The sequence below is a fragment of the Neoarius graeffei genome, chromosome 5 (assembly GCF_027579695.1).
Source record: "Neoarius graeffei isolate fNeoGra1 chromosome 5, fNeoGra1.pri, whole genome shotgun sequence".
NCBI classification, from domain to species: Eukaryota; Metazoa; Chordata; class Actinopteri; order Siluriformes; family Ariidae; genus Neoarius; species Neoarius graeffei.
The window spans coordinates 23,285,147-23,306,502 of record NC_083573.1 but is presented as its reverse complement, the minus strand read 5'-3'; the positions used below and the strand labels follow the sequence as shown (position 1 = coordinate 23,306,502).

The window sequence follows — 21,356 nt, the reverse complement described above, 5'->3', positions numbered from 1 at the left end:
ACTAGTATAATTGATAACATGTATACAGTCAAGCCGGAAAGTCTGCACACCCCTTTCACCTTCTCCACGTTTTATTACATTACAGACTTATTCTACAATAGATTGAGTTCATTTTTTGTCACAAAATTCTACACAAAATAGTCCATAATGACAAAGTGAAAGCAGTTTTTTTAGACATTTGTACTAATTTATTAAAAATCAAAATGTAAAATTTCATATGTACACAAGTGTGCACACCCTTTGATATGACACCCAAAAGTGAGCTGAGGTGCATTTTGTTTCCACTGATACTGCTCAAGATGTTTCTACAACTTAGTTGGAGTCCACCTGTGGTAAATTCAATTGATTGGACATGACTGGAGATTGCCAACACCTGCCCATATAAGGTCCCACAGTTGACAGTGCATGTCAGAGCAAACTCCAAGCCATGGGGTCAAAGGAATTATCTGCAGACCTCAGAAACAGGATTGTGTCAAGGCATAGCTCTGGAGAAGGGTACAGAAAAATTGCTGCAGCTTTACAGGTCCCAAAGAGCACAGTGGCCACCATCATTCGTAAATGGAAGAAGTTTGGAACCACCAAGAATCTTCCTAGACCTGGCTGCCTGGCCAAACTGAGTAATCAGGGAAGGCAGGCCTTGGCCAGGTAGGTGAGCAGGAACCCGAGGGTCACTCTGACAGAGTGGAGATGGGAGAACCTTTCAGAAGATCAACCATCCAGGCAGCACTCCACAAATCAGGCCTTTATGGTAGAGTGGCCAGATGGAAAGCCACTCCTTAGTAAAAGGCACATGACAGCCTGCTTGGAGTTGCCAAAAGGCACCTAGAGGACTCTCAAACCATGAGAAACAAGATTCTCTGGTCTGATGAAACCAAAATTGAACTTTTTGGCCTGAATACCAAGCCTCACGTCTGGAGGAAACCAGGCACCGCTCATCACCTGGCTAATGCCATCCCTACAGTGAAGCATGGTGGTGGCAACATCATGATGTGGGGATGTTTTTCAGCAGTGGGAACAGGGTGACTAGTCCTGACAGAGGGAAAGATGAATGCACCTCAGAGATCCTTGAAGAAAACCTGCTCCAGATCACTCTGGACCTCAGACTGGGGCGAAGGTTGTACCTTCCAACATAACAGTGACCTAAAGCACACAGCCAAGAGAACAAAGGCATGGCTTTGGAGAAATTTTGTGAATGTCCTTGAGTGGTCCAGCCAGAGCCCAGACGTGAACCCAATTTAACATCTGTGGAAGGAGCTGAAAATGGCTGTGTACTGATGCTCCCCATCCAACCTGATGGAGCTTGCAAGGATATGCCAAGAGGAATGGGCAAAAATGTCCAGAAACAGATGTACCAAGCTCGTAGCTTATTTCCCAAGACGCCTTGAAGCTGTAATTGCTGCCAAAGGTGCATCAACCAGGTATTAGGCTAAGGGTGTGTACAGATATCTCATCTCATCTCATTATCTCTAGCCGCTTTATCCTTCTACAGGGTCGCAGGCAAGCTGGAGCCTATCCCAGCTGACTATGGGCGAAAGGCGGGGTACACCCTAGACAAGTCGCCAGGTCATCACAGGGCTGACACATAGACACAGACAACCATTCACACTCACATTCACACCTACGGTTAATTTAGAGTCACCAGTTAACCTAACCTGCATGTCTTTGGACTGTGGGGGAAACCGGAGCACCCGGAGGAAACCCACGCGGACACGGGGAGAACATGCAAACTCCGCACAGAAAGGCCCTCGCCGGCCCCGGGGCACGAACCCAGGACCTTCTTGCTGTGAGGCGACAGCGCTAACCACTACACCACCGTGCCGCCGTGTACAGATATGTAACCCCTAAATAACCTATTTTTGTCAGCAAAATAAAATTGCATATTTTTTTTTAAAAAACTTGCTTTCACTTTGTCATTATGGGCTATCTTGTGTAGAATTCTGTGACAAAAAAAATTAACTCAATATATTGTAGAATGTAATGTAATAAAATGTGGAGAAGGGGAAAGGGGTGTGCAGACTTTCCAGCTTGACTGTATATGCTATATTTACTGTATGGACATGGCATCAGAAAACAATTTTATTTATAAGCAGGAGCCACATGTACCCATAGGGTATCTCATCTCATTATCTCTAGCCGCTTTATCCTTCTACAGGGTCGCAGGCAAGCTGGAGCCTATCCCAGCTGACTATGAGCGAGAGGCGGGGTACACCCTGGACAAGTCACCAGGTCATCACAGGGCTGACACATAGACACAGACAACCATTCACACTCACATTCACACCTATGGTCAATTTAGAGTCACCAGTTAACCTAACCTGCATGTCTTTGGACTGTGGGGGAAACCGGAGCACCCGGAGGAAACCCACGTGGACACGGGGAGAACATGCAAACTCCACACAGAAAGGCCCTCGCCAGCCCCGGGGCTCGAACCCAGGACCTTCTTGCTGTGAGGCGACAGCGCTAACCACTACACCACCGTGCCGCCCCATAGGGTACCTCATCTCATCTCATCTCATTATCTCTAGCCGCTTCATCCTTCTACAGGGTCGCAGGCAAGCTGGAGCCTATCCCAGCTGACTACGGGCGAAAGGCGGGGTACACCCTGGACAAGTCGCCAGGTCATCACAGGGCTGACACATAGACACAGACAACCATTCACACTCACATTCACACCTACGGTCAATTTAGAGTCACCATTTAACCTAACCTGCATGTCTTTGGACTGTGGGGGAAACCGGAGCACCCGGAGGAAACCCACGCGGACACGGGGAGAACATGCAAACTCCACACAGAAAGGCCCTCGCCGGCCCCGGGGCTCGAACCCAGGACCTTCTTGCTGTGAGGCGACAGCGCTAACCACTACACCACCGTGCCGCCCCATAGGGTACCTATTTTTAATAAAAGAAACAACAGGCAAACAATCCAAATTGACAAGCAAAAGCCAGGGATGAGAAAACATGCAAAAGGTTGAACAAAGCACAAACAGATCACCATGGGCACAGGCAGAATCAAGAAATGAGGAAAAAGGAAATCAGAAATCAGGAAAACGGGAGGACAAACAAGGAACAGTAAAATGTCCACAACATAACATTGACTTGCTGTATGCTAATGTGAGGGATGCACACAGAGTCACACCCCTCCCCCCTGTAGGGAAGTCTGACCACAACCTGGTTCTTCTACAGCCGAAGTACACCCCCCTGTTTAAAAGGCAGCCTGCAACAACTAGTTCCATTAGGAGGTGGTCCCCTGAAATGGAAGATGCCCTCAGACTGCTATGACATCACAGACTGGGATGTGCTGCTTAGCCCACACTGTGAGGACATAGAGGGGCTGACACACTGTCTGACGGATTACCTTAACTTCTGTGCAGACGTGGTCTCCCCTGCTAAGACTGTATGGCGTTACCCTAATAACAAGCCATGGGTAACACAGGAAGTCAAAGCTGTCCTCAACAGGAAGAAGGCCGCCTTCAGGAGCAGGGATAGGGAAGCAATTAAAGCAGCACAGCAGGAGGTAAAACGCTGTGTGAGGGAAGCTAAGGACAGCTACAGGAGAAAGGTGGAGCAGAAGCTGAAGGAGAACAGCATGAGGGAGGTCTGGGAAGGTGTGAAAACCATCACAGGCCACAATACAAAGACCAGAGTCATTGAGGGGACAGTGGAGAGGGCGAATGAGTTGAATGACTTCTTCAATCGGTTCAACCAGCCCATGCCCCCCCCCCCCTCACTGCAGCCATCTCTCCTTCTTCCCTCAACACACCTCCCCCCAGTCATCATAGCAGCCCCCTCCTCCCCCTCCTCAACACAACATTACTGCAGACCAGGTGAGAGGTCAACTGAGGAAGCTTCACCCCGGGAAAGCAGCAGGCCCGGACAAGGTGTGTCCCTGACTACTGAAGACCTGTGCTGCTGAACTGGGTGAACCACTCCAACAAATCTTCAACCTTAGCCTGCAGCTGGGGAGAGTGCCCACCCTCTGGAAGACATCATGTATCGTTCCAGTTCCCAGAAAGAATCTGCCCAGCGAGCTGAACGACTTCCAACTGGTGGCACTCACTTCACATCTGATGAAGACGGAGCGGCTTTTCCTCAGCCTCCTCAGACCCCAGGTACAACATGCCCTGTCTGCAGTTTGTGTACCGGGCAGGTGTTGGTGTGGAAGACGCCATCCTCTACCTGCTACACCGAGCCCACTCGCATCTGGATAAGGGAAATGGCACAGTGAGGATCCTCTTCTTGGACTTCTCAAGTGCCTTCAACACCATCCAGCCCCTATTGCTTCAGGACAAACTGAACAGGATGCGAGTGGACCCCTGCCTGGTCACCTGGATCTCCAGCTACCTCACTGACAGGCCGCAGTACATCAGGCTGAAGGACATCATTTCTGACACTGAGATTTAGCAGCACTGAAGCATCCCAGGGCACGGTGCTGGCCCCTCTTCTCTTCACCCTGTACACCGCAGACTTCTGCTACAACTTGGAGCTGTGTCACATTCAGAAGTTTGCCGATGACACAGCCATCATTGGGTGTATCAGTGACGACAGAGAAGAGGAGTATAGGAGCCTGGTGAGGGACTTTGCTGTGTGGTGCAACAGGAACCATCTGCAGCTCAACACCTCGAAGACCAAGGAGCTGGTCATTGACTTTGGGAGGTCCAGACCAAGGTCATGACCAGTTCTGATTGAGGGAGTTGAGGTGGAGGCTGTGGATTCCTACAAGTACCTCAGGCTGTGGCTGGACAGCAAGCTGGACTGGACTTGCAACACCAATCACTTATACAGGAAGGGACAGAGCAGGCTATACTTCCTTAGGAGGCTGCGGTCCTTTAACATCTGCAGGAAACTCCTGTGGATGTTCTATCAGTCTGTGGTCACCAGTGTCCTGTTTTACACCATGGTGTGCTGGGGGGGCAGCACATCCAAGAAGGACACATCCAGGCTGGACAAACTGATGAGGCGGGCCGGCTCTGTGGTCGCCATGAAGCTGGACTCTCTGGTGACGGTGGCAGAGAAGAGATCTATGGACAAACTATTGAACATCATGGAAGATGCCAGTCACCCTCTGCACACCGTCATCAGCAACTAGAGGAGCCTGTTCAGTGACAGAATGCTCCTTCCAAAACAAACAGACTTAAAAACTCCTTTGTCCCTCACGCCATCAGACCTCAACTCCATCAACTCCTCTCTGGGGGGGGGGGGGGTAACAGGAGGACAGAGGATGAGGAGCAGTAGCCTAGCAATAAGCAATACCGGACAATGTGCAATATAATGTGCAATATCTCTCCTGCCGCCGCCCCCCCTTCTCTTCCCCCCTTCTTCTCTTCCCCATATCTTATTCTTTTTATATTTGTATATGTAAATACTTAATTTATTTTAATTTATCTAGAAGTTTTCTCTATTTCTTTTCTCTGTTTATCTGTAATGATGCTGCTGGAATCTTAATTTCCCTGAAGGAACCCGTCCAAAGGGATCAATAAAGTTTTTTCTAATCTAATCTAATGCAATACTTCGCAGTGAGCATGTGGTTACACAGCCTTTATATACTGGCACTGATTCTGCCTTAATTCTGTGGAGGTGACCGCCATTAAAGGCACGCATGCAAGAGTCCGCTTGGTGCGTGCGTTGTCCAAAGTATACCCAAGAACCCATCTGATGCATGTGCCACAGCGTGCAGATGTGACAGAACCCCCCCCCCAAAGAGCTCCTGCTGGGAGCGTAAGTTCATCTTTCCTGGCCCCTGGGATGAGGGCCTGATACCATGCCATTGGCACGCTGCTTTGAGCCTACGTGGCACCAGATTCTTGGCTCAAGTGGGGGCTTGGGTTCAGGTTCAGGACAGGACTTGGACTTTGGACTGGATACGGACCTGAGCTCTGAACATGACTTGGACTCTGAACTGGATACAGGCATAGGTTCAAGCTCTGGATAGAACTTAGGCTTTTGGACTGGACACAGGCATGGGCTCAAGCTCTGGACAGGACTTGGGCTTCGGACTGAACAGAGGCTCCTGCCTTGAACTGGTCCAGGACTCCTGACTGGACATGAACTCAAATTCTGGACTGGATGCGGGCTCAAGCTCTGGACCTGACTTGGACTCTTAAATGGACTCAGGCAAGGGCTCAAGCTCTGTTTGCGCATCATTCAGGTCACAGTCAGGACCCAGCGATGAGACGACATCTTCATTACCAGGGGGCAGTGGGATGATGACATCTTCATAGCTGGGCAGTAGGAGAATGACGACATCTTCATAGCCTTCTACGGCAGAGGCTGCCCCATTGTCCTCTGGTACTGGTTCTAGAACTGGCACTGGTTCAGGCACTTGTTCTGGCACTGGCAGTGGCGCTGGCTCTGGCTCCAACTCTGGCTCTGATTATTGCGCTGGTGCTGGCACTGGCTCAGACTCTGGTATTGGTTCTGACTTTGGTGCTGGTTCTGGCACTGGCTCTGATTCTTGTGCTGGCACTGGCCCCAACTCTGGCACTGGCACCAAGTATGGGGCTGACTCTGGCACTGGCACTGGCTTAGGTTTTGGCTCTGGTGCTGGTTCTGGCATAGACTCGCACTGGCACGGACTCTTGCACTGGTCCTGGCTCTGGTTCAGGTGCTGGCTCAGGGATTGACTGTGGAACGAGCTGTGAGACTGGCTCTGGAGTGACAGCCTCAAGGAGGAACTCCAGAGCAACTGCCTCCTCTGCTGTCACTGCATTGGCCACTGGGAGGAGCTCTGGAGCAACGGCCTCCTCTGCTGTTGTGCCCGTCTCAGATGTGATAGCCTCCCCCCCCCAAAAAATTTTTTTTTTCATGCAGCTTACCCAGACAGGTTCTGGAGGCTTGGGTTCTTCAAGGTCCAAATAAAAAAAAGTCACACTGCAGGCTGAATCCCCTAGGGTGATGCACTCCATCATAGGGTGCCGGGGTGGCAAATCCAACACACTGCTGGGAAAACATGGTTAGGGGCTGAGGTACGGAAATTCAGAAGTGGCGTGGAAGGGTGTGCTGGTAAACTTCTACCACATCCATAGTTTGGTGAAGTATTCTATCAGGGATGGGTTGGTAGATGCAGTGCAGAAGCATTTTATTAATAAAAGAAACAACAGGCAAACAATCCAAATTGGCAAGCAAAAGTCAGGGATGAGAAAATATACAAAAGGTAGAGAAAGGCACAAACAGTTCATCACAGGCACAGGCAGAATCAAGAAACAAGTAAACAGGAAATCAGGTGTCAGGAAACTGGGAATACAAATAAGGAACTAAGGCTCGGTAAAAATGTCCACAATGTAATGCAATACTTTGCAGTGAGCATGTGTTTACACAGGCTTTATATAATGGCACTGATTGCGTCTTAATTCTGTGCAGGTGAGAACACCATGCATGCGAGAGTCTGCTTGGCACACACGTTGTCCGGAGTACACCCGAGAGTCCATCTGATTCATGTACCACAGCGCACAGGTGTGACACCCAGAGCAGTGGGCAGCTGTGTTGCAGTGCCCAGAGAGCAGTTGGGGGTTATGTGCCTTGCTCAAGGGCACTTCAGCCATTCCTGCTGGTCCAGGGAATCAAACCTGCAACCTTTTGGTCCAAAAGCCATGGTTTCCCCTATGTCTTTTTTTTTTGGGGGGGGGGGCTGGGGGGTAAGCCTTTATTCGATATTCATGTATTTGTAGTGGTCAGGCTGTAAGCACAGTCAAGTGATCAGGATCAGCTCACCTGTGTATAAAGCCAATGCCCCTGCAGTAATAAACTTGGGCTCAGCATTGATTTCCAGCTCCAGGTTTCGGTAGTAAAGGATCTGAGACTCAAAGTCTGCCAGCAGAGGGTTTTCCTGCACAAACATCTGGATGGTGCTCTCTCTGTCCTTCCTCCAGATGTGGTGATATCGGCTGAAGCACTCAAAGGCATTAGTCACATCCTGTATCAGAGGAAAAGCAGCACTGCTGTAAAGATCAAGTGTTTCTCTAACATTCATTAAACTGCAAATTGATAAAAAGCATAAACTTACCTTATTAAACCAAAAGTATGTGTTGATTTATGGAGGGATCTACTATTTACAGTTGAGGTGGTAACAGTAGTAGCTTTACATTGAGCCACATCACACCACCCCATTGCTGATTATTTTCCTATAACATTACACGCCATGTGTTTTATTACTTAGTTGCCTTCCTTATTAAATATATTACGTTCATTATGTCTTCTTCTTAAATCAAAATAATTAGTTTTTCTTTTGTTTCAGACATGTAAAAGCTTTTTTACCTTTACCTGACATGTTTCGACGGTGTAACTTCCGTCTTCATCAGATGAAGACGGAAGTTACACCGTCGAAACATGTCAGGTAAAGGTAAAAAAGCTTTTACATGTCTGAAACAAAAGAAAAACTAATTATTTTGCCTTCCTTATTTTTTCCCTTCCTTTCTTATTTTCCTATGTACATTTTTGCACCTAACTGCATGTTATAAGGACCCTCTGGATTAGCTAGCTGAGAGGCATCAGTTTTAAGTTTTAATTAGCACTGTTGTTACCTTCTTGCTGGAGTTGATGGCTGTGCGAAGGACAGTCACCAACTTGATGATCTCTTGGTTTTCAGACACACTCTTGTAGTAGTTTTTCGTTTGAACAGGAACAGCCTCATTATTGTAAGCTAAGGCCTCTGAAGCACTGCCATCTGAAAACAAACAAAGAAACAACATAGGGTCTAAAGAACTGTATCAATTTATCACTAACAGTCTGTTACCAATTACAATGATGGCTGACCAACTAGGCTGCGGTGCATTGTCTGTCCGTCCTCGGAATTGCTTTCTCGGCTGTCCTGCTGTAGGGCCGCCATGCGCCTATCACTCATCATCTTCTGCAAGACCAAGCACAGGTTTTTAAATGTTTTATAAACCTTTTGAAATGATAATACAATCAAACTAGCCATGCAAATCTGGCAATAGCATAGGCATTCCACACTTGAGTAACTTTTTATTAGGGTTCACAAGTTTTATTTGCTTAGAAATAGCTGCTTCTACAAGTATTTTTAAATTGCAGTATATTATAAGGACCCTCTGGATCCTGTTTTCCTTCAGCATCATTATCATAGGTTCTTGGGAAAAAAATTCCATTTTTGAAGCCGAAGTGGTTCTTCAGTTTGGATTTAATGGTGGTAGTTTTCAGTCTGTATAAAATGTAGAAATTACTCCTGACCTACTGTTTTTAGGATTTCTTTCAGCATGATTAAACACACTGAAAAATCAAGAAACCGAAATGGTAGTTTGGCTTTTTCCTCTGTGATGGTAGTCATGGTAGTGAACCTATTAACAGTAGTGAAGGTAGCGATTGCATAGTGAAAACAGTGACACTTTTCAGAAGTAACACTACTGATGGTAGTGACACTCTGGAGAGTAGTGGCAGTAATAGTTCTATTGAAGACAGTGACAGTAGTGACACTATTGCCTGTAGTGACAAATTAATGATAGTGACGCTATTGATTGTAGTTACACTAATCACACTGTTGAGGGAAGTGACAGTAGTCACACTATTGACTGTAGTGAAAGTAATAACACTGTTCTGGATAGTAGTGACACTACTGAAGGTAGTGACAGCAGTCGCACTATTGATGGTCGTGACAGTAGTATGAATATATATATATATATATATATATATATATATATATATATATATATATATATATATATTCATATAGTATGAATATATAGTATGACTGCAACCCCGATTCCAAAACCGTTGGGACAAAGAACAAATTGTAAATAAAAACAGAATGCAATAATTTACAAATCTCAAAAACTGATATTGTATTCACAATAGAACATAGACAACATATCAAATGTCAAAAGTGAGACATTTTGAAATTTCATGCCAAATATTGGCTCATTTGAAATTTCATGACAGCAACACATCTCAAAAAAGTTGGGACAGGGGCAATAAGAGGCTGGAAAAGTTAAAGGTACAAAAAAGGAACAGCTGGAGGACCAAATTGCAACTCATTAGGTCAATTAGCAATAGGTCATTAACATGACTGGGTATAAAAAGAACATCTTGGAGTGGCAGCGGCTCTTAGAAGTAAAGATGGGAAGAGGATCCCCCTAATTCTGTGCCGACAAATAGTGGAGCAATATCAGAAAGGAGTTCGACAGTGACTACGTTTACATGCACATCCAAATCGAGCTGCTGTCGGTAATCGAGCTGAAGGTCCCAGCAGGGTGCCAGAGAAATCCAATCGTACATGCACACAACTGAAATCGGGCTATTGTGTGAGGTGCATTGTGCACCCGAGCCACAGGTGGCGCTACACGCCCCATCGTGTTGGTACACTTCTGGTTGTCGTCATGAAGAAGAGCTATTCAAGAGTGTAAACAAAGTTATCAGTTCCGTGTTCTCCATTGTGCGTTTTTCTCCCGTCCATGAATTTTAATATATTCAACTCCTTAAGCTGAATGAGCATGAACTCTGCCTCCTCATTGCTCCAGAAGTGCACGTTTCTGCTTGCCTGTGGCAGTGGGGGCGTGGTCAAGCGCCGGTCTGTGACAGGAGGGCGGAGCCAGGGAAGGTGAATGGCAGAATAACTACACCTGACGGTAATTAACCTGTGTTTGTGTGTCTTCCCAGTAACCGCGCCCTATTTAAGGAGGCAGAGGGAGAGCAGAGGGGACAGCTCATCCTGGGATTAGAACACAGCGCGTGCGTGCGTGTGTGTGTGTGTGTGTTTTTTTCTCTCAAGAATAAAAGTAGGCTGTTAAACTGAGAAGTCTGACAATAAAAAGCCTATTAGTACCAGAAGCTTTGTCCTGCCGTCCCCTGTGCTCCACCCACACTTCAGAGAGCTCTATATCGCCATTTTCTCTTCTTCGTTTGTTCCTCCTGACCTCTTCTGCTGCTCGCTACTACTGTTGTCATGCCGACCGAGGCTGTTGTGTTTCCCGCTTGTGGTCTCGTCACTCGTCACTTCCGGAAGTAGCTCGACAACTAGCTCGATAGGGTATACATGCACAAAGTAGCTTGGCAGAAATCGCATAAACTAGGTCGTGTAGCTCGATTCCGAGAAATCAAGTTCGGTTCAATTTCAGCCGAATTAAGGTATATACATGGCATTTTGAACTTCGATTTCAGTCGAGCAACGGCAGAAATTCGATTCTCTCTGTGTGCATGTAAACGTAGTGACTGTAAAATTGCAAAGAGTTTGAACATATCATCTACAGTGATATGTAATTATGTACAAATATTATGAGATATAAATATGAGATTCAGAGAATTTGGAAGAATCTCTGTGCGTAAGGGTCAAGGCTGGAAAACCATACTGGGTGCCCGTGATCTTCGGGCCCTTAGATGGCACTGCATCACATACAGGCATGCTTCTGTATTGGAAATCACAAAATGGGCTCAGGAATATTTCCAGAGAACATTATCTGTGAACACAATTCACCGTGCCATCCCCCGTTGCCAGCTAAAACTCTATAGTTCAAAGAAGAAGCTGTATCTAAACATGATCCAGAAGCAGTAGACGTCTTCTCTGGGCCAAGGCTCATTTAAAATGGACTGTGGCAAAGTGGAAAACTGTTCTGTGGTCAGACAAATCAAAATTTGAAGTTCTTTATGGAAATCAGGGACGCCGTGTCATTCAGACTAAAGAGGAGAAGGATGACCCAAGTTGTTATCAGCGCTCAGTTCTGAAGCCTGCATCTCTGATGGTATGGGGTTGCATTAGTGCGTGTGGCATGGGCAGCTTACACATCTGGAAAGACACCATCAATGCTGAAAGGTTCAGGTTCTACAACAACATATGCTCCCATCAAGACGACGTCTCTTTCAGGGAAGACCTTGCATTTTCCAACATGACAATGCCAAACCACATACTGCATCAATTACAGCATCATGGCCGCGTAGAAGAAGGGTCCAGGTACTGAACTGGCCAGCCTGCAGTCCAGATCTTTCACCCATAGAAAACATTTGGCGCATCATAAAATGGAAGATACGACAAAAAAAGACCTAAGACAGTTGAGCAACTACAATCCTACATTAGACAAGAATGGGTTAACATTCCCATCCCTAAACTTGAGCAACTTGTCTCCTTAGTCCCCAGATGTTTACAAACTGTTGTAAAGAGAAAAGGGGATGTCTCACAGTGGTAAACATGGCCTTGTCCCAACTTTTTTGAGATGTGTTGTTGTCATGAAATTTAAAATCACCTAATTTTTCTCTTTAAATGTTACATTTTCTCAGCTTAAACATTTGATATGTCATCTATGTTCTATTCTGAATAAAATATGGAATTTTGAAACTTCCACATCATTGCATTCCATTTTTATTTACAATTTGTACTTTGTCCCAACTTTTTTGGAATCGGGGTTGTATATTCATACTATGAATATAGTCATACTGTCATGGTAGTGACAGTATGACTATATTCATACTATGAATATAGTCATACTATACTCATGGTAGTGACTGTCATGGTAGTGACAATAATGATGCCACTGATGCTAGTCATGATAGTGGCACTATGGATAGTTGTGACAATAGTGATGTCATTGATGGTAGATTAGATTAGATAAAACTTTATTGATCCCTTTGGGAGGGTTCCCTCAGGGAAATTAAGCTTCCAGCAGCATCATTACAGATAAACAGACAAAAGAAATAGAGAAAAACTTCTAGATAAATTAAAATAAATTAGGTATTTACATATACAAATATAAAAAGAATAAGATAAGGGGGAGAGAGAGGGGGGAAAGGAAAAGGGGGCAGCAGGAGAGATATTGCACTTTATATTGCACATTATATTGCACATTGTCTGGTATTGCTTATTTTTAGGCTAGGCTACTGCTCCTTCCCGTCCTCTGTCCTCCTGTTACCCCTCCTCCCCCCCAGAGAGGAGTTGTACGACTGTACATGGCATGAGGGACAAAGGAGTTTTTGAGTCTGTTCATCCTGCACTTGGGAAGGAGCATTCTGTCACTGAACAGGCTCCTCTGGTTGCTGATGACAGTGTGCAGAGGGTGACTGGCATCATCCATGATGATGATGATGATGATGATAAGCCCTTTATTGTCACGAGTCACATGTACCAGCGAAATTAGCCGTCAACCTGTCCATACATATACAACATAAAATTGACATAGGGTGGACAGGACAGGAAGACAGGGATGAAAAATACAGAATGACATGAGGGAAGAAGAGAAAAAAATGACCCCCACACTATGCTTCTAAGGACGCACAGTGTGGGAACATTAAAAAAACACCTCAGCACATAAGCACAAATTACACACACACACAGTACACTTTACAACAAGAAAAACTCAGGACTAGAGGGGGGAAGGGAGTGGGGGGGGCAAGATAGGTATTGGTAACCCAGCGCAGACAAGCAGACTGGTCCTGCAGCCAGACGGCACTTACTGACTTGACACACTAGGGGTGAGAATGGGGACCGTGGGAAGGGTGGGGGGGGAATAGAGAGAGTCTGACTGCAGTAATCTTCAGGGGGAGTTGTTACCACAGCAACAGCCTTGGCCAAGGCATTGCTTGCTAAGAGAGCCAAAGATAAAATTGGAATTTTGTTTAGACTCGAACGGGTAGACAAGTCCTTTTTCTGACTACTCTGCTTGTCCATGCTGGCCCCTGAATTGATCCATTTCCCTTTGCAAAGCCATCAACTTCTCCAAGATGGAATCCACAGTGCGGTTCAAGTTCTGAATAACCACAGTCTGAGTGCCGACAGCTCTGCCCACCGCTTCAATCATGTCGGGCAGCTTTATGGGGCTTTGAACAGCTGTCACCATTTTCTGATTTCCTCGATACACCAGGGCAATGCCTAATCCAATCAGCAAAAGTCCTATTATCATGGTTCCGAATAGGTAGATATCCTCAATGTCCTCCACAGAAAGAACCGCCAGGCACACGACCCGCCACCGCTCCCATGCATCCATCGTATAACCAGCTGTGAACATTCCGGCAGGACAGGCTGGTTACCCTGAACCCAGGCTTCTCATCGAGAAGATTGTGTCAATTGCGTGAAGAGACCAGTTTATCAAATCCATGATTTTTGGTTTGAAGAGCAATGCAGAAAGGGTATCTCAAAAAGCAGACAATAGACAAGACAAGACAGCAGAAGCAGAAAAGATTAGGGGAGGGAGAGGCAGAGAAATGCGACCGCCTTCCATGAAAGCACGGAGAAGATTTCTCCATGATGTTCAATAGTTTGTCCATAGACCTCTTCTCTGCCACCGTCACCAGAGAGTCCAGCTTCATGCCGACCACAGAGCCGGCCCACCTCATCAGTTTGTCCACCCTGGATGTGTCCTTCTTGGATGTGCTGCCTCCCCGGGACACTGGGGAGGCAGCCTCCCACATCACAGGACACTGGCAACCACAGACTGATAGAACATCCACAGGAGTTTCCTGCAGATGTTAAAGGACCGCAGCCTCCTAAGGAAGTATAGCCTGCTCTGTCCCTTCCTGTATAAGTGATTGGTGTTGCAAGTCCAGTCCAGCTGGCTGTCCAGCCACAGCCTGAGGTACTTGTAGGAATCCACAGCCTCCACCTCGACTCCCTCAATCAGAATTGGTCGTGACCTTGGTCTGGACCTCCCAAAGTCAATGACCAGCTCCTTGGTCTTCGAGATGTTGAGCTGCAGATGGTTCCTGTTGCACCACACAGCAAAGTCCCTCACCAGGCTCCTATACTACTCCTCTCTGTCATCACTGATACACCCAATGATGGCTGTGTCATCGGCAAACTTCTGAATGTGACACAGCTCCGAGTTGTAGCAGAAGTCCGTGGTGTACAGGGTGAAGAGAAGAGGGGCCAGCACCGTGCCCTGGGGTGCTCCGGTGCTGCTAATCACAGTGTCAGACGTGATGTCCTTCAGCCTGTCATACTGCGACCTGTCAGTGAGGTAGCTGGAGATCCAGGTGACCAGGCAGGGGTCCACTCGCATCCTGTTCAGTTTGTCCTGAAGCAATAGGGGCTGGATGGTGTTGAAGGCACTCGAGAAGTCCAAGAAGAGGATCCTCACTGTGCCATTTCCCTTATCCAGATGCGAGTGGGCTCGGTGTAGCAGGTAGAGGATGGCGTCTTCCACACCAACACCTGCCCGGTACGCAAACTGCAGACAGGGCATGTTGTGCCTGGGGTCTGAGGAGGCTGAGGAAGAGCCGCTCCAACGTCTTCATCAGATGTGAAGTGAGTGCTACCGGTCGGAAGTTGTTCAGCTCGCTGGGCCGATTCTTTTTGGGAACTGGAACAATACATGATGTCTTCCAGAGGGTGGGCACTCTCCCCATCTGCAGGCTGAGGTTGAAGATGCGTTGGAGTGGTTCACCCATTTCAGCAGCACAGGTTTTCAGTAGTCGCGGACACACCTTGTCCGGGCCTGCTGCTTTCCTGGGGTGAAGCTTCCTCAGTTGACCTCTGACCTGGTCTGCAGTAATGCATGGAGGAGTCTGTGTTGAGGTGGGGGAGGAGGGGGCTGCTATGATGACTGGGGGGAGGTGTGTTGAGGGAAGAAGGAGAGATGACTGCAGTGAGGTGGGGGGGACTTGGGCTGGTTGAACCGGTTGAAGAAGTCATTCAACTCATTCGCCCTCTCCACTGTCCCCTCAACGACTCTGGTCTTTGTATTGTGGCCTGTGATGGTTTTCACACCTTCCCAGACCTCCTTCAGCTTCTGCTCCACCTTTCTCTTGTAGCTGTCCTTAGCTTCCCTCATGCAGCTTTTTACCTCCTGCTGTGCTGTTTTCATTGCCTCCCTATCCCTACTCCTGAAGGTGGCCCTCTTCCTGTTGGGGACAGCTTTAACTTCCTGTGTTACCCATAGCTTGTTATTAGGGTAACACCGTACAGTCTTAGCGGGGGAGACCACGTCTGCACAGAAGTTGAGGTAATCCATCAGACAGTGTGTCAGCCCCTCTATGTCCTCACAGTGTGGGCTAAGCAGCACATCCCAGTCCATGATGTCATAGCAGTCTCTGAGGGCATCTTCCATTTCAGGGGACCACCTCCTGATGGAGCTAGTTGTTGCAGGCTGCCTTTGAACCAGGGGGTGTACTTTGGCTGTAGAACCAGGTTGTGGTCAGACTTCCCTAGTGGGGGGGAGGGGTGTGACTCTGTATGCATCCCTCACATTAGCATACAGCAAGTCAATTGTCCTGTTGTTCCTTGTTGGACAATCCACAGCCTGGTAAAAAAGCAGCCAAAGTAGAGTCCAAAGTAGCGTGATTAAAGTCCCCAGAAACGATCATAAATGCCTCAGGGTGCTGTGTCTGCAGCCTTGCTGACAGAGTGAATCCTCTCACATGCAGCGGCTGCATCAGCCCTCGGAGGGATGTAAACACAGATGGTGATCACGCTACTGAACTCCCTCGGCAGATAATATGGCCGCAGTCTAACAGCTAGCAGCTCCATGTCCGGGCAACATAAAACTGTCCTTATGGAGATATGTTCCGGGTTACACCAGCGGTTGTTAACATAAATGATGAGTTCCCCACCTTTGCTTTTCCTGCATGTGTTAGTGTCTCTGTTGGCTCTCACAGCAGTGAATCCCCGCAGGTCCACGCTAGCATCTGGTACAAGGTGTGTTAGCCATGTCTCCCTAAAGATAAATAAGCTGCTCTCCCAATAAATCCGCTGGTTGTTCAGTGCGGATAGCTCGTCGACTTTATTTGGCAGCGAGTTCACATTCCCCATGATAATGGAGGGAATGGATGGTTTATAGTGCCGCCGGTTTTCTGCTAGCCTAGCCTTTGGCTTAGCTCTGGCTTTGCAGCCCCTGGGTTTCCTCCTCAACTCGGCCGGGATGGGGTGTCGTATCCCGGCTCATCCCATTGTTTTCAGGGCCAGCAGCTCCTCTCTCGAATAAGTGAGAAAACTGGCTCCTGGTTGCGTGTTAAAGTTAAAAATATCCATGTGATATACGGTAAGTAAAACACAGTCATGGTAGTGTCTCTACTGAAGGTAGCGATGCTATAGATGGTAGGTGGTGGTCGTGACACTAACAACAGTACTGAGAATATGATGCATGTTAAATATGATGGTATTTATGTATAACTGACATTATTCTATCCCCATTCACTGGATATGAGCAATTGTGTGCTCTGATTGGCTACTCTATTACTAGGCTAGCTCATATACCATGAGTAGAAAAAAAAAACCCAAATGGCAGAGCATGTTGCTGAACCAACCGAGGATGAAATAAAAACTCTACTTGAAAACAAATTGCTGAAAATTGTTAAAGTATTTAAAAGGAACAGAAATAGTTAAAAGAACATAGTTCTCCCTCCGGGTGGCACGGTGGTGTAGTGGTTAGCACTGTCACCTCACAGCAAGAAGGTCTGGGTTCGAGCCCCATGGCCGGCGAGGGCCTTTCTATGTGGAGTTTGCATGTTCTCCCTGTGTCCAGAGGTGGAAAGTAACGAATTACATTACTCATGTTACTGTACTTGAGTAGCTTTTTTGTGTACTTATACTTTTTCAAGTAATTTTTAAAGAGTGTACTTTTACTTTTACTTAAGTATGTTTTCTTTTAAGCAGTGTACTTCGGTACATTTTACATCACAACCGTTACTGAGTAAAAAAAATAAATAAAAAAAAATAAAAAAGGCTAAAACGGAGAAGGGGAAATGCGTTCTGGAAATGAATCACGGGAAGGACAGTTGTCACGCGCGGCGCGAGTCTCACACAGACGATGGCGGACATGCACCGGCGCTTTAAGGGGGGGGCTCAAACCCCTGGGCCACAGCCAATCAGGGGCCTTGTAATATTAATAAAATAATAAACTGTCGGAATCGTGGGCCTACATTAATGTACGGATAGAAATAAGGTTAGAAATAAATGAGCGCACAGTAGCCTGCTGTAAGAGACAGGGTGGATGTGGTTCACAAAACGAACACCCACAACTGGACCAGAATAAAATGTAACAAAATGTAACGTCACGCACGAAAGCGCACCAAAGACTGCAGACTGCAGAGACACAAATTTAGAGGCTTTGAAAGATGAAGCATTCACATGTTAGCGGGGCACATAAAAGGGAAAAAAAAGAGAGATGCAGGTAATGATAGAATCGTTGCCTAAAGTCACAGACTTTTTTAAGGTAAGGATCACCAATCTGTTCAGAATATCAGCTACTTATCAGTTATCAGCCTACCAGCAGCTAGGCTATGTGCAGCTAGGCTAGATATGCTATGATCTGTCCAACAGTAAAATAAATCAGTTGTGATTTGAATACGTGTCGTGTGATTTGAACTTATACGAATTTACCACTGTCTTAGTAGTAAATCCTTATAAATATAAGGATAAATCCTTATAAGGATTTATAAATAAATATATATGCCATGTATGATTTACTCCTGAAAGTGGCCCCTTTTGCATTTTCCTCATACTGTACAAATTTTTTATGAAAATCTAGTATGTGTGAAGTGAACATTGTGCATGGTTTTTACAGATAATGTGTATGATGAATTACACCGTCTTTGTATGCTTCATGTAATGTTTGTAGTTTTAAATTATATTTTACAGTTTAAAATGTATATGCCTGGGCGGCACGGTGGTGTAGTGGTTAGCGCTGTCGCTTCACAGCAAGAGGGTCCTGGGTTCGAGCCCTGGGGCCGGCGAGGGCCCTTCTATGTGGAGTTTGCATGTTCTCCGCGTGGGTTTCCTCCGGGTGCTCCGGTTTCCCCGACAGTCCAAAGACATGCAGGTTAGGTTAACTGGTGACTCTAAATTGACCGTGAGTGTGAATGGTTGTCTGTGTCTATGTGTCAGCCCTGTGATGACCTGGCGACTTGTCCAGGGTGTACCCCGCCTTTTGCCCGTAGTCAGCTGGGATAGGCTCCAGCTTGCCTGCGACCCTGTAGAAGGATAAAGCGGCTAGAGATAATGAGATGAGATGTATATGCCTTTTATATGTAAATCCACACAAACATATATGTTTTTGTTTGAATTGTGGATGTATCGTAAAGGTATTTTATGATGGCTCTCTATGTTTTTTTATATGTCAACCTACTGAAAAAGACAGGTTTATTGTATGACTTCTTTAGGTTTATAGATGTTTTTATATGTCAATCAATTACTATAAATGTAAAAATAGAAGAGGTTTTTTTTGTATGAATTGTTCAGGTTTATCTATGTTTTTAAAATGTCAACCAATTACCGTCAATGTAATGTTGACATAGAAAAAACATAGAGAGCCATCATAGAATACCTTTACGATACATCCACAATGCAAACAAAAACATATATGTTTGTGTGGATTTACATATAAAAGGCATATACATTTTAAACTGTAAAATATAATTTAAAACTACAAACATTACATGAAGCATACAAAGACGGTGTAATTCATCATACACATTATCTGTAAAAAACCATGCACAATGTTCACTTCATACATACTAGATTTTCATAAAAAATTTGTATGAGGAAAATGCAAAAGGGGCCACTTTCAGGAGTAAATCATACATGGCATATATATTTATTTATAAATCCTTATAAGGATTTATCCTTATATTTATAAGGATTTACTACTAAGACAGTGGTAAATTCTTATAAGTTCTTTACTGTTTTTTTTCGTATGGGTTATAATCCTGTTAGTATAATAGCATATTTCTATGGGGATAATAATATGTCTAAAACGGCATCTACTGAAGAAATTGATGAAAAGATTGTAGCCTATAATGTTCACAGTTCGGGCAGCAGACAGAGTAAGCATACTGAGGGGAATAGCAATACGAAGCTAGCGCAGATCCACATTTCTCGCTAGCTGTGTTGGGTGTGTTGTTAACCCGTGTGGATTTAAGTGAAATACTTGAGAAGTTCTGTGGTCAAGACAACGTTTTAAGGTAAGGACACTTGATTATTAATGTTTGCCCGCCGTGGCTTGTTGTTGACGAAAGGCCCACGTGATTTTGCCTTATGCAGCTACTGCTAGCGTCATGCTTTGAACTAGGTTAAGCTCATTTGCGCTAAAGGATGGGTTTATTGAAGGACTTTGATGTAGCTAGTTTCTTTTTAAAAAATCGTATGCTCAAAACAGTATGCCCGTGTTCATCATGTTTAACTTTTTTCTTGATGGAGTGCGTGAAATATTGTTGCAAGTGGTATTTCGATGCAGTCATGTCAAAAAGGCAGTTGAATGCACGGTCTTATTCAAGGAGAAGGAAGACTTGCATGATGCTTGAACATAGATCGGTAAAATAGACCCTAGTAGAACTTGGTTTCGTGTATTTCGGTCTGTAGAGTTATGAGTTTGGCCGCTGTCCATGGTGTTTACGTTTCATGTGGCCGCCGAGCCAAGTACCTTGACTTGCAGTGAATGTTTGTTTTCATGCCGCCGAGCTATTTTTATGTATTTTATTTTTTAAAAAGCCTTGTCTGTAGGTGTGTGTGTGTTTTTTGTTTACACATAGGTCTACATTATCGCGCACGCGCGCTTGTGTGGTTATCTCTGGCCATGCCCCTGCGTGAAAGTTACGCAGTATCACTGTCCTGTCCATGGTAATAATCAGAACCGGCTCTGTAATGATAATGCGCGCGTTCTTCTCTCCCTCTGTGGTCGGATGTGTTGAGCGATGTGAGCGTGGGCCTTGCGCAGCTACGCTGAGCCAAACGTAACCTATCGTAGGCTTCTAGGCTAATTACGCGCTTACACTGTAAATGCTTGACACGTATTGCAAATAAAATAAGAGTGTTTTCCTGGCCAACGGTAAGGGTAGGGTTGACAGGTAGCCTATGAGGGGCCTAGCCCCTGGGCAACGGGTGTTGATAAAGCACCCCTGCGGACATGGAGGAGACCGAGGCACCTGTGGTGGACGACCCTGCAGAAAACGCAATTTCTTCCAGTAATGAAGTGCACCCCTGGCCCTACATACGTGATCACTTCAGCTTCGTAGAGAAAAGGGGTGACAGTTTCATTATGCAATGCAGATTATGTGTGCCCAAGAAGACAACCATTGCGGCATACAAAAATTTGACGTCTAATCTGCGCAAGCATGTTGAGGTAAGTATTGTCATTGGCATAATGTTTCCTTTCCATAGTAAAACCGACAATAGGCTGGTTATATTCCAAAAATAGTGGATGGCATTGCTAATGTTGAAGTAGCAACCTGTTGGTATTGTAACATAACGGTAACTAGTCTGTTATTCGGTTGGCTAATCATGCAAGCAAGTTAGCTCGCCAACCTGACGTGATCAGTCCTCCTACCATTCTACATCCAACAGGCCAGAAAGGAATACTAAGCAAAACAAATAATGTTTGAATTGAATTGTTCAATAACACACAGTGTACACAGGCAAGCTACGAGATTTCGGTGCAACATTTCACTTTCATATTTCATGTACAATGCTTTGTGTGTGGTCAGGGCAATGTACTGTAAACG

At 45.7% G+C, this 21,356-nt stretch overlaps 1 protein-coding gene across 1 annotated transcript in view; it reads right to left on the bottom strand.

The window, feature by feature from the left end:
- Window positions 1–21,356, bottom strand: part of LOC132886222 (dynein axonemal heavy chain 5-like) — a 768,703-nt gene that overhangs the window by 700,186 nt on the left and 47,161 nt on the right. Inside the window, exons 22-24 of the mRNA XM_060920790.1 lie at window positions 8,748–8,841; window positions 8,516–8,658; window positions 7,707–7,908 (exon numbers count right to left, since the gene is read on the bottom strand). Of these exons, the coding sequence (XP_060776773.1) occupies window positions 7,707–7,908; window positions 8,516–8,658; window positions 8,748–8,841 (439 nt within the window). The remainder of the gene's footprint in view (window positions 1–7,706; window positions 7,909–8,515; window positions 8,659–8,747; window positions 8,842–21,356) is intronic.